The 13,166-nt window shown below is 42.9% G+C and overlaps 1 protein-coding gene across 2 annotated transcripts in view; it reads left to right on the plus strand.

Moving 5' to 3' along the window:
• Positions 1-13,166, plus strand: part of LOC116939926 (uncharacterized) — a 71,294-nt gene that overhangs the window by 41,418 nt on the left and 16,710 nt on the right. For both annotated transcript variants that reach the window (XM_076065332.1, XM_076065333.1), the window contains 34 exons: positions 42-225; positions 388-613; positions 886-1,064; positions 1,197-1,266; positions 1,434-1,525; positions 1,628-2,061; positions 2,236-2,401; positions 2,764-3,017; positions 3,137-3,320; positions 3,462-3,687; positions 3,962-4,140; positions 4,273-4,342; positions 4,510-4,601; positions 4,704-5,137; positions 5,312-5,477; positions 5,842-6,095; positions 6,216-6,399; positions 6,538-6,763; positions 7,039-7,217; positions 7,350-7,419; positions 7,587-7,678; positions 7,781-8,214; positions 8,389-8,554; positions 8,918-9,171; positions 9,291-9,474; positions 9,613-9,838; positions 10,114-10,292; positions 10,425-10,494; positions 10,662-10,753; positions 10,856-11,289; positions 11,464-11,629; positions 11,995-12,248; positions 12,369-12,552; positions 12,718-12,943. In XM_076065332.1, the coding sequence (XP_075921447.1) occupies positions 42-225; positions 388-613; positions 886-1,064; positions 1,197-1,266; positions 1,434-1,525; positions 1,628-2,061; positions 2,236-2,401; positions 2,764-3,017; positions 3,137-3,320; positions 3,462-3,687; positions 3,962-4,140; positions 4,273-4,342; positions 4,510-4,601; positions 4,704-5,137; positions 5,312-5,477; positions 5,842-6,095; positions 6,216-6,399; positions 6,538-6,763; positions 7,039-7,217; positions 7,350-7,419; positions 7,587-7,678; positions 7,781-8,214; positions 8,389-8,554; positions 8,918-9,171; positions 9,291-9,474; positions 9,613-9,838; positions 10,114-10,292; positions 10,425-10,494; positions 10,662-10,753; positions 10,856-11,289; positions 11,464-11,629; positions 11,995-12,248; positions 12,369-12,552; positions 12,718-12,943 (6,830 nt within the window). The remainder of the gene's footprint in view (positions 1-41; positions 226-387; positions 614-885; positions 1,065-1,196; positions 1,267-1,433; positions 1,526-1,627; positions 2,062-2,235; positions 2,402-2,763; positions 3,018-3,136; positions 3,321-3,461; positions 3,688-3,961; positions 4,141-4,272; positions 4,343-4,509; positions 4,602-4,703; positions 5,138-5,311; positions 5,478-5,841; positions 6,096-6,215; positions 6,400-6,537; positions 6,764-7,038; positions 7,218-7,349; positions 7,420-7,586; positions 7,679-7,780; positions 8,215-8,388; positions 8,555-8,917; positions 9,172-9,290; positions 9,475-9,612; positions 9,839-10,113; positions 10,293-10,424; positions 10,495-10,661; positions 10,754-10,855; positions 11,290-11,463; positions 11,630-11,994; positions 12,249-12,368; positions 12,553-12,717; positions 12,944-13,166) is intronic.

Raw genomic sequence — 13,166 nt, forward strand, 5'->3', positions numbered from 1 at the left:
TTTGGACAATGCTAATTGATCGCACTTTTGAATTCATCCAGGTTCTCTACAACAATGAGCTGGTAAAACTACCATTTTCATCAGACGGGATTGAGATTACATCCACGGATGTTATTGTGACGGTGCACATCCCTGCAATCTACTCAACGATCGTCTTCACTGGCCAGATGTATTCGATCGATCTTCCATATGAGCTCTTTGGTGACAACACCCAGGGACAGTGTGGTAAGCGAACTCATTCAATTCTTTGGGGACAATTTGACAGGTTGCATGTCTACAACATTTATACATTACTGAAATGCATCACAATCTTATTTTTCCTAAAGTCACTTGGAAATTGTCTATCAACGGATCCACACTCAAAGCCCCATTATTTTCGCATTTCAGGAACGTGCAACAACCAGGGCAGTGATGACTGCGTGCGCAAGAGTGGGAAGTCAGAAGCATCTGATTGCTGCCACGTCACTGCCAAGGAGTGGATGGTGGCCGATCCCAGCAAGCCACACTGCAAATCACCAGGGCCATCGGGCAGCGTGCCTTGCCAGACTCCCACTCCAACCCCTACAGTACCTTGTGTATTCGACCACGAATTGTGCAAGGCCATCGATAAGACGTACGTTCCCTCAACCTTAACTAGGATTATGTTCAAATAACAGACATCATTTTCACAATTGCAACGTACTTTTTCATATTATATCTGACATCCTATGCTTTCGTTATGTGAAACATTTAAGAAAATTGCTTGATTGGTGTACCGTTCGTTTTTCACTGAAGTTAAATATTGGAGGATTGGCTGTAGAGGTATTAATTTTTTAGACAATATTTCCACTGTATATATGGTACTGTACTTTCAAATCAGTCACTATCCACTTATTGTCTCTCCAGGGAGTTCTCTGCTTGCTTAGAAGTGACCAGTCTATTGAGCTACATAGAGACGTGCAAGTTCGACCAGTGCAGAGTGAACTCCACTCCAGCTGGGTGCCCCAGCATACAATCAGCAGCAGATGACTGTGCCATGCTGGGCTATTACGTGGACTGGAGGAAAGCCACCGAAGGAGGCTGTGGTAAGAAACACCAGGACTCTCATGCACCCTTGCCCACGTCATTATTAATAAGGACTCGTACATGGTACATCTATACACTGCATCATGTATGAGGATGACTGACAGCATGTAATCGAATGGTTGGGTTCACAGACTTCGAGTGTCCTGTTGGAATGGAGTACAAGCCTGCAGGACCCAAACCGGTGGCATCCTGCAGTTCTGGGTAATGTGTGTTCCTATGAACAACCAGACAATGAAACATACAGAAGCTTTATGATCTTATCTTAATTTCTGTCAAGTGTAATGTGAATGCGTAAAATACTTGTAAAATATGGAATTGTCAACATATGTTACGAATTGCATGTAAATGTCTATGTTTGTGCAATGCAGTGGCAGTGTTGAAATGATCAGCGAACTCCGTGAAGGCTGCTTCTGTCCAGAAGGAACAATGATCTGTGACCATGCTTGCGTCCCACTACCAAGTAAGATCAATGATCTAGTTATCTTAACTATTGTCACTAAATAACACATTTTGCTATCGTCAGTATTTGGAAAATAACGCGAAATATTTATTTATTTTCCAGCTTCAACAACACCTCCATCGACTACGCAAGAAAGTACAACCTTTACCACGGGAAAACCATCAACCACTGAAGTGACAACACCAGCTGTAACCATAACCGTCCACGAACCAATTACTACAGTTGTGCTAACTACCACAACTCTGTCTACTGCTGGATCAACACCTGGCCAATCAACTGCACCCCAGTCACAAACAACATCTCCTTATGTTGAACAAACGACCACAACCCCGCAAAGTGGTGGGACACCAGTACAAACAACGATTTCAGAGCCACACCAATCTACCTCATCTGGTGAAACATCAACGGCTCCTTTATCCACCACAGCCTTCATATCCTCAGCCATATCTCTTGGGTCGTTGCCCACAACACCTGAAACAACTGCAGTGTCTACAACAGTCGACACAGCCTGTCGCTCTGTAAATCCACCACGTCAAGTAAGTGAATATTCTTAATGCCTTCATCTCGTGTAGCTTCCTTGACTTGACACTATGATTAATGCATGAAATACAAGATGCAACCATGTCATGAAAGCCATGTTATTATTTTAATTTTCACATGCTAAGAATTTGAATGAAGTTCCTCACACCGATTATCCTTCATCTTTGCAGTTCATGGAATCGTGGAAGGTTGACAACTGCACGATCGCCACCTGCAATGGAGGGGACAACATCTCCTACTCCACCAAAAAGTGCAGCGTCTCCACGAAACCCAAATGCCGCAACGCAATGATGGTGTACGATGCTGATGGCTGTTGCTACACCTGGAAGTGCTTCTGTGAGTATCTTTCTCGCTCTCTAAAACATACTGAATGGATTGAAACGTTATGATGGTCTCGAAACACAGCAATGGTTATGGATACTTTACGATCTGAATATCGTTAGTAAGCTTCGCGATTTTTTTGCTGCATTAAGTTAATTGCTTAAACATTCCTGTAATTAAAACTTGCCTTTCTAAAAAAATACATCATACCGTTTATTAATTGACATTTTGAGATGGCATAGTGAACTGGAATTTACAATGCTGTGAAATGATGAATGGATGATTTAGAATGTTGCCATGATTTAATTTATATTCATTTGTTTTGATAGTAGAATGTGTTCCAGTGCAATGATGATTTGTGCTTCTTCTGTCCAAAGGCAACTGCAAGGGATGGGGAGATCCCCACATCCGCACCTTCGACCAAGTTCTGTACGCATTCCTGGAAGACTGCACATACACCCTGGTGGAGGAGAAGGTTAACCGCCACCATCTCTCAATCATCACCGACAATTTCCAATTCTTCCCTGGAACCCCAGCCTCCTTCCCCAGGGGCATCACCGTCAACTACAACGGCAACTCCGTCAACATGAGCATCCCAGCCATTGTCAGGAAAAAGCAGAGCATCATCACGGTAAACATCACCGCTATTTTTTTTCGCAACCTAAGTATGTAAAAGGAAGAGCAAAATAATACATCTGAGATGCCTATGTTTGGACAATGCTAATTGATCGCACTTTTGAATTTATCCAGGTTCTCTACAACAATGAGCTGGTAAAACTACCATTTTCATCAGACGGGATTGAGATTACATCCACGGATGTTATTGTGACGGTGCACATCCCTGCAATCTACTCAACGATCGTCTTCACTGGCCAGATGTATTATATCGATCTTCCATATGAGCTCTTTGGTGACAACACCCAGGGACAGTGTGGTAAGCGAACTCATTCAATTTGACGGGTTGCATGTCTACAACATTATTGAAATGCATCATAATCAGTTTTTTTCCTAAAGTCACTTGGAAATTGTCTATCAACGGATCCACACTCAAAGCCCCATTATTTTCGCATTTCAGGAACGTGCAACAACCAGGGCAGTGATGACTGCGTGCGCAAGAGTGGTAAGTCAGAAGCATCTGATTGCTGCCACGTCACTGCCAAGGAGTGGATGGTGGCCGATCCCAGCAAGCCACACTGCAAATCACCAGGGCCATCGGGCAGCGTGCCTTGCCAGACTCCCACTCCAACCCCTACAGTCCCTTGTGTATTCGACCACGAATTGTGCAAGGCCATCGATAAGACGTACGTTCCCTCAACCTTAACTATGATTATGTTCAAATAACAGACATCATTTTCACAATTGCAACGTACTTTTTCATATTATATCTGACATCCTATCCTTTCGTAATGTGAAACATTTAAGAAAATTGCTTGATTGGTGTACCGTTCGTTTTTCACTGAAGATTAAATATTGGAGGATTGGCTGTAGAGGCATTAATTTTTAGACAATATTTCCACTGTATATATGGTACTGTACTTTCAAATCAGTCACTATCCACTTATTGTGTCTCTCCAGGGAGTTCTCTGCTTGCTTAGAAGTGACCAGTCTATTGAGCTACATAGAGACGTGCAAGTTCGACCAGTGCAGAGTGAACTCCACTCCAGCTGGGTGCCCCAGCATACAATCAGCAGCAGATGACTGTGCCATGCTGGGCTATTACGTGGACTGGAGGAAAGCCACCGAAGGAGGCTGTGGTAAGAAACACCAGGACTCTCATGCACCCTTGCCCACGTCATTATTAATAAAGACTCTTACAGTGTACATCTGTACACTGCATCATGTATGATGATGACTGACAGCATGTAATCGAATGGTTGGGTTCACAGACTTCGAGTGTCCTGTTGGAATGGAGTACAAGCCTGCAGGACCCAAACCGGTGGCATCCTGCAGTTCTGGGTAATGTGTGTTCCTATGAACAACCAGACAATGAAACATACAAAAGCTTTATGATCTTATCTTAATTTCTGTCAAGTGTAATGTGAATGCGTAAAATACTTGTAAAATATGGAATTGTCAACATATGTTACGAATTGCATGTAAATGTCTATGTTTGTGCAATGCAGTGGCAGCGTTGAAATGACCAACGAACTCCGTGAAGGCTGCTTCTGTCCAGAAGGAACAATGATCTGTGACCATGCTTGCGTCCCACTACCAAGTAAGATCAATGATCTAGTTATCTTAACTATTGTCACTAAATAACAGATTTTGCTATCGTCAGTATTTGGAAAATAACGTGAAATATTTATTTATTTTCCAGCTTCAACAACACCTCCATCGACTACGCAAGAAAGTACAACCTTTACCACGGGAAAACCATCAACCACTGAAGTGACAACACCAGCTGTAACCATAACCATCCACGAACCAATTACTACAGTTGTGCTAACTACCACAACTCTGTCTACTGCTGGATCAACACCTGGTCAATCAAGTGCACCCCAGTCAAAAGCAACATCTCCTTATGTTGAACAAACGACCACAACCCCGCAAAGTGGTGGGACACCAGTACAAACAACGATTTCAGAGCCAGACCAATCTACCTCATCTGGTGAAACATCAACGGCTCCTTTATCCACCACAGCGTTCATATCCTCAGCCACATCTCTTGGGTCGTTGCCCACAACACCTGAAACAACTGCAGTGTCTACAACAGTCGACAAAGCCTGTCGCTCTGTAAATCCACCACGTCAAGTAAGTGAATATTCTTAATGCCTTAATCTCGTGTAGCTTCCTTGACTTGACACTATGATTAATGCATGAAATACAAGATGCTACCATGTCATGAAAGCCATGTTATTATTTTAATTTTCACATGCTAAGAATTTGAATGAAGTTCCTCACACCGATTATCCTTCATCTTTGCAGTTCATGGAATCGTGGAAGGTTGACAACTGCACGATCGCCACCTGCAATGGAGGGGACAACATCTCCTACTCCACCAAAAAGTGCAGCGTCTCCACGAAACCCAAGTGCCGCAACGCAATGATGGTGTACGATGCTGATGGCTGTTGCTACACCTGGAAGTGCTTCTGTGAGTATCTTTCTCGCTTTCTAAAACATACTGAATGGATTGAAACGTTATGATGGTCTCGAAACACAACAATGGTTATGGATACTTTACGATCTGAATATCGTTCATAAGATTCGCGATTTGTTTTCTGCATTAAGTTCATTGCTTAAACATTCATGTAATTAAAACTTGCCTTTCTAAAAAAATACATCATACCGTTTATTAATTGACATTTTGAGATGGCATAGTGAACTGGAATTTACAATGCTGTGAAATATGATGAATGGATGTTTTAGAATGTTGCCATGATTTAATTTATATTCATTTGTTTTGATAGTAGAATGTGTTCCAGTGCAGTGATGATTTGTGCTTCTTCTGCCCAAAGGCAACTGCAAGGGATGGGGAGATCCCCACATCCGCACCTTCGACCAAGTTCTGTACGCATTCCTGGAAGACTGCACATACACCCTGGTGGAGGAGAAGGTTAACCGCCACCATCTCTCAATCATCACCGACAATTTCCAATTCTTCCCTGGAAACCCAGCCTCCTTCCCCAGGGGCATCACCGTCAACTACAACGGCAACTCCGTCAACATGAGCATCCCAGCCATTGTCAGGAAAAGGCAAAGCATCATCACGGTAAACATCACCGCTGTTTTTTTTTCGCAACCGAAGTATGTAAAAGGAAGAGCAAAATAATACATCTGTGATGCCTATGTTTGGACAATGCTAATTGATTGCACTTTTGAATTCATCCAGGTTCTCTACAACAATGAGCTGGTAAAACTGCCATTTTCATCAGACGGGATTGAGATTACATCCACGGATGTTATTGTGACGGTGCACATCCCTGCAATCTACTCAACGATTGTCTTCACTGGCCAGATGTATTCGATCGATCTTCCATATGAGCTCTTTGGTGACAACACCCAGGGACAGTGTGGTAAGCGAACTCATTCAATTTGACAGGTTGCATGTCTACAACATTATTGAAATGCATCATAATGTTTTTTCCTAAAGTTACTTGGAAATTGTCTATCAACGGATCCACACTCAAAGCCCCATTATTTTCGCATTTCAGGAACGTGCAACAACCAGGGCAGTGATGACTGCGTGCGCAAGAGTGGTAAGTCAGAAGCATCTGATTGCTGCCACGTCACTGCCAAGGAGTGGATGGTGGCCGATCCCAGCAAGCCACACTGCAAATCACCAGGGCCATCGGGCAGCGTGCCTTGCCAGACTCCCACTCCAACCCCTACAACCCCTTGTGTATTCGACCACGAACTGTGCAAGGCCATCGATAAGACGTACGTTCCCTCAACCTTAACTACGATTATGTTCAAATAACAGACATCATTTTCACAATTGCAACGTACTTTTTCATATTATATCTGACATCCTATCCTTTCGTAATGTGAAACATTTAAGAAAATTGCTTGATTGGTGTACCGTTCGTTTTTCACTGAAGATTAAATATTGGAGGATTGGCTGTAGAGGCATTAATTTTTTAGACAATATTTCCACTGTATATATGGTATTGTACTTTCAAATCAGTCACTATCCACTTATTGTGTCTCTCCAGGGAGTTCTCTGCTTGCTTAGAAGTGACCAGTCTATTGAGCTACATAGAGACGTGCAAGTTCGACCAGTGCAGAGTGAACTCCACTCCAGCTGGGTGCCCCAGCATACAATCAGCAGCAGATGACTGTGCCATGCTGGGCTATTACGTGGACTGGAGGAAAGCCACCGAAGGAGGCTGTGGTAAGAAACACCAGGACTCTCATGGACCCTTGCCCACGTCATTATTAATAAGGACTCTTACATGGTACATCTATACACTGCATCATGTATGAGGATGACTGACAGCATGTAATCGAATGGTTGGGTTCACAGACTTCGAGTGTCCTGTTGGAATGGAGTACAAGCCTGCAGGACCCAAACCGGTGGCATCCTGCAGTTCTGGGTAATGTGTGTTCCTATGAACAACCAGACAATGAAACATACAAAAGCTTTATGATCTTATCTTAATTTCTGTCAAGTGTAATGTGAATGCGTAAAATACTTGTAAAATATGGAATTGTCAACATATGTTACGAATTGCATGTAAATGTCTATGTTTGTGCAATGCAGTGGCAGTGTTGAAATGACCAGCGAACTCCGTGAAGGCTGCATCTGTCCAGAAGGAACAATGATCTGTGACCATGCTTGCGTCCCACTACCAAGTAAGATCAATGATATAGTTATCTTAACTATTGTCACTAAATAACACATTTTGCTATCGTCAGTATTTGGAAAATAACGCGAAATATTTATTTATTTTCCAGCTTCAACAACACCTCCATCGACTACGCAAGAAAGTACAACCTTTACCACGGGAAAACCATCAACCACTGAAGTGACAACACCAGCTGTAACCATAACCGTCCACGAACCAATTACTACAGTTGTGCTAACTACCACAACTCTGTCTACTGCTGGATCAACACCTGGCCAATCAACTGCACCCCAGTCACAAACAACATCTCCTTATGTTGAACAAACGACCACAACCCCGCAAAGTGGTGGGACACCAGTACAAACAACGATTTCAGAGCCACACCAATCTACCTCATCTGGTGAAACATCAACGGCTCCTTTATCCACCACAGCCTTCATATCCTCAGCCATATCTCTTGGGTCGTTGCCCACAACACCTGAAACAACTGCAGTGTCTACAACAGTCGACAAAGCATGTCGCTCTGTAAATCCACCACGTCAAGTAAGTGAATATTCTTAATGCCTTCATCTCGTGTAGTTTCCATGACTTGACACTATGATTAATGCATGAAATACAAGATGCTACCATGTCATGAAAGCCATGTTATTATTTTAATTTTCACATGCTAAGAATTTGAATGAAGTTCCTCACACCGATTATCCTTCATCTTTGCAGTTCATGGAATCGTGGAAGGTTGACAACTGCACGATCGCCACCTGCAATGGAGGGGACAACATCTCCTACTCCACCAAAAAGTGCAGAGTCTCCACGAAACCCAAGTGCCGCAACGCAAAGATGGTGTACGATGCTGATGGCTGTTGCTACACCTGGAAGTGCTTCTGTGAGTATCTTTCTCGCTTTCTAAAACATACTGAATGGATTGAAACGTTATGATGGTCTCGAAACACAACAATGGTTATGGATACTTTACGATCTGAATATCGTTAGTAAGCTTCGCGATTTTTTGCTGCATTAAGTTAATTGCTTAAACATTCCTGTAATTAAAACTTGCCTTTCTAAAAAAATATATCATACCGTTTATTAATTGACATTTTGAGATGGCATAGTGAACTGGAATTTACAATGCTGTGAAATATGATGAATGGATGATTAGGAATGTTGCCATGATTTAATTTATATTCATTTGTTTTGATAGTAGAATGTGTTCCAGTGCAGTGATGATTTGTGTTTCTTCTGCCCAAAGGCAACTGCAAGGGATGGGGAGATCCCCACATCCGCACCTTCGACCAAGTTCTGTACGCATTCCTGGAAGACTGCACATACACCCTGGTGGAGGAGAAGGTTAACCGCCACCATCTCTCAATCATCACCGACAATTTCCAATTCTTCCCTGGAACCCCAGCCTCCTTCCCCAGGGGCATCACCGTCAACTATAACGGCAACTCCGTCAACATGAGCATCCCAGCCATTGTCAGGAAAAAGCAGAGCATCATCACGGTAAACATCACCGCTATTTTTTTTCGCAACCTAAGTATGTAAAAGGAAGAGCAAAATAATACATCTGCGATGCCTATGTTTGGACAATGCTAATTGATTGCACTTTTGAATTTATCCAGGTTCTCTACAACAATGAGCTGGTAAAACTACCATTTTCATCAGACGGGATTGAGATTACATCCACGGATGTTATTGTGACGGTGCACATCCCTGCAATCTACTCAACGATCGTCTTCACTGGCCAGATGTATTATATCGATCTTCCATATGAGCTCTTTGGTGACAACACCCAGGGACAGTGTGGTAAGCGAACTCATTCAATTTGACAGGTTGCATGTCTACAACATTATTGAAATGCATCATAATGTTTTTTCCTAAAGTTACTTGGAAATTGTCTATCAACGGATCCACACTCAAAGCCCCATTATTTTCGCATTTCAGGAACGTGCAACAACCAGGGCAGTGATGACTGCGTGCGCAAGAGTGGGAAGTCAGAAGCATTTGATTGCTGCCACGTCACTGCCAAGGAGTGGATGGTGGCCGATCCCAGCAAGCCACACTGCAAATCACCAGGGCCATCGGGCAGCGTGCCTTGCCAGACTCCCACTCCAACCCCTACAACCCCTTGTGTATTCGACCACGAACTGTGCAAGGCCATCGATAAGACGTACGTTCCCTCAACCTTAACTATGATTATGTTCAAATAACAGACATCATTTTCACAATTGCAACGTACTTTTTCATATTATATCTGACATCCTATCCTTTCGTAATGTGAAACATTTAAGAAAATTGCTTGATTGGTGTACCGTTCGTTTTTCACTGAAGATTAAATATTGGAGGATTGGCTGTAGAGGCATTAATTTTTTAGACAATATTTCCACTGTATATATGGTATTGTACTTTCAAATCAGTCACTATCCACTTATTGTGTCTCTCCAGGGAGTTCTCTGCTTGCTTAGAAGTGACCAGTCTATTGAGCTACATAGAGACGTGCAAGTTCGACCAGTGCAGAGTGAACTCCACTCCAGCTGGGTGCCCCAGCATACAATCAGCAGCAGATGACTGTGCCATGCTGGGCTATTACGTGGACTGGAGGAAAGCCACCGAAGGAGGCTGTGGTAAGAAACACCAGGACTCTCATGCACCCTTGCCCACGTCATTATTAATAAGGACTCTTACATGGTACATCTATACACTGCATCATGTATGAGGATGACTGACAGCATGTAATCGAATGGTTGGGTTCACAGACTTCGAGTGTCCTGTTGGAATGGAGTACAAGCCTGCAGGACCCAAACTGGTGGCATCCTGCAGTTCTGGGTAATGTGTGTTCCTATGAACAACCAGACAATGAAACATACAAAAGCTTTATGATCTTATCTTAATTTCTGTCAAGTGTAATGTGAATGCGTAAAATACTTGTAAAATATGGAATTGTCAACATATGTTACGAATTGCATGTAAATGTCTATGTTTGTGCAATGCAGTGGCAGCGTTGAAATGACCAACGAACTCCGTGAAGGCTGCTTCTGTCCAGAAGGAACAATGATCTGTGACCATGCTTGCGTCCCACTACCAAGTAAGATCAATGATATAGTTATCTTAACTATTGTCACTAAATAACACATTTTGCTGTCGTCAGTATTTGGAAAATAACGTGAAATATTTATTTATTTTCCAGCTTCAACAACACCTCCATCGACTACGCAAGAAAGTACAACCTTTACCACGGGAAAACCATCAACCACTGAAGTGACAACACCAGCTGTAACCATAACCGCCCACGAACCAATTACTACAGTTGTGCTAACTACCACAACTCTGTCTACTGCTGGATCAACACCTGGCCAATCAACTGCACCCCAGTCACAAACAACATCTCCTTATGTTGAACAAACGACCACAACCCCGCAAAGTGGTGGGACACCAGTACAAACAACGATTTCAGAGCCACACCAATCTACCTCATCTGGTGAAACATCAACGGCTCCTTTATCCACCACAGCCTTCATATCCTCAGCCATATCTCTTGGGTCGTTGCCCACAACACCTGAAACAACTGCAGTGTCTACAACAGTCGACACAGCCTGTCGCTCTGTAAATCCACCACGTCAAGTAAGTGAATATTCTTAATGCCTTCATCTCGTGTAGCTTCCTTGACTTGACACTATGATTAATGCATGAAATACAAGATGCTACCATGTCATGAAAGCCATGTTATTATTTTAATTTTCACATGCTAAGAATTTGAATGAAGTTCCTCACACCGATTATCCTTCATCTTTGCAGTTCATGGAATCGTGGAAGGTTGACAACTGCACGATCGCCACCTGCAATGGAGGGGACAACATCTCCTACTCCACCAAAAAGTGCAGCGTCTCCACGAAACCCAAGTGCCGCAACGCAATGATGGTGTACGATGCTGATGGCTGTTGCTACACCTGGAAGTGCTTCTGTGAGTATCTTTCTCGCTTTCTAAAACATACTGAATGGATTGAAACGTTATGATGGTCTCGAAACACAACAATGGTTATGGATACTTTACGATCTGAATATCGTTAGTAAGATTCGCGATTTTTTTTGCTGCATTAAGTCCATTGTGTCAACATTCCTGTATTTAAAACTTGCCTTTCTAAAAAAATACATCATACAATTTATTAATTGACATTTTGAGATGGCATAGTGAACTGGAATTTACAATGCTGTGAAATATGATGAATGGATGATTTAGAATGTTGCCATGATTTAATTTCTATTCATTTGTATTCATGGTAGAATGTCTTCCAGTGCAATGATGATTTGTGCTTCTTCTGCCCAAAGGCAACTGCAAGGGATGGGGAGATCCCCACATCCGCACCTTCGACCAAGTTCTGTACGCATTCCTGGAAGACTGCACATACACCCTGGTGGAGGAGAAGGTTAACCGCCACCATCTCTCAATCATCACCGACAATTTCCAATTCTTCCCTGGAAACCCAGCCTCCTTCCCCAGGGGCATCACCGTCAACTACAACGGCAACTCCGTCAACATGAGCATCCCAGCCATTGTCAGGAAAAGGCAAAGCATCATCACGGTAAACATCACCGCTGTTTTTTTTTCGCAACCGAAGTATGTAAAAGGAAGAGCAAAATAATACATCTGTGATGCCTATGTTTGGACAATGCTAATTGATTGCACTTTTGAATTCATCCAGGTTCTCTACAACAATGAGCTGGTAAAACTGCCATTTTCATCAGACGGGATTGAGATTACATCCACGGATGTTATTGTGACGGTGCACATCCCTGCAATCTACTCAACGATCGTCTTCACTGGCCAGATGTATTCGATCGATCTTCCATATGAGCTCTTTGGTGACAACACCCAGGGACAGTGTGGTAAGCGAACTCATTCAATTATTTGGGGACAATTTGACAGGTTGCATGTCTACAACATTTACACAACATTACTGAAATGCATCACAATCTTCTTTTTCCTAAAGTCACTTGGAAATTGTCTATCAACGGATCCACACTCAAAGCCCCATTATTTTCGCATTTCAGGAACGTGCAACAACCAGGGCAGTGATGACTGCGTGCGCAAGAGTGGGAAGTCAGAAGCATCTGATTGCTGCCACGTCACTGCCAAGGAGTGGATGGTAGCCGATCCCAGCAAGCCACACTGCAAATCACCAGGGCCATCGGGCAGCGTGCCTTGCCAGACTCCCACTCCAACCCCTACAGCCCCTTGTGTATTCGACCACGAACTGTGCAAGGCCATCGATAAGACGTACGTTCCCTCAACCTTAATTATGATTATGTTCAAATAACAGACATCATTTTCACAATTGCAACGTACTTTTTCACATTATATCTGACATCCTATGCTTTCGTAATGTGAAACATTGAAGAAAATTGCTTGATTGGTGTACCGTTCGTTTTTCACTTAAGATTAAATAATGGAGGATTTGTGAGACAATATTTCCACTGTATATATGGTACTGTACTTTCAA

Source organism: Petromyzon marinus, chromosome 7, assembly GCF_048934315.1.
Source record: "Petromyzon marinus isolate PM22_M1 ecotype Great Lakes invasive population chromosome 7, UKy_Petmar_22M1.pri1.0, whole genome shotgun sequence".
Lineage (NCBI taxonomy): Eukaryota > Metazoa > Chordata > Hyperoartia > Petromyzontiformes > Petromyzontidae > Petromyzon > Petromyzon marinus.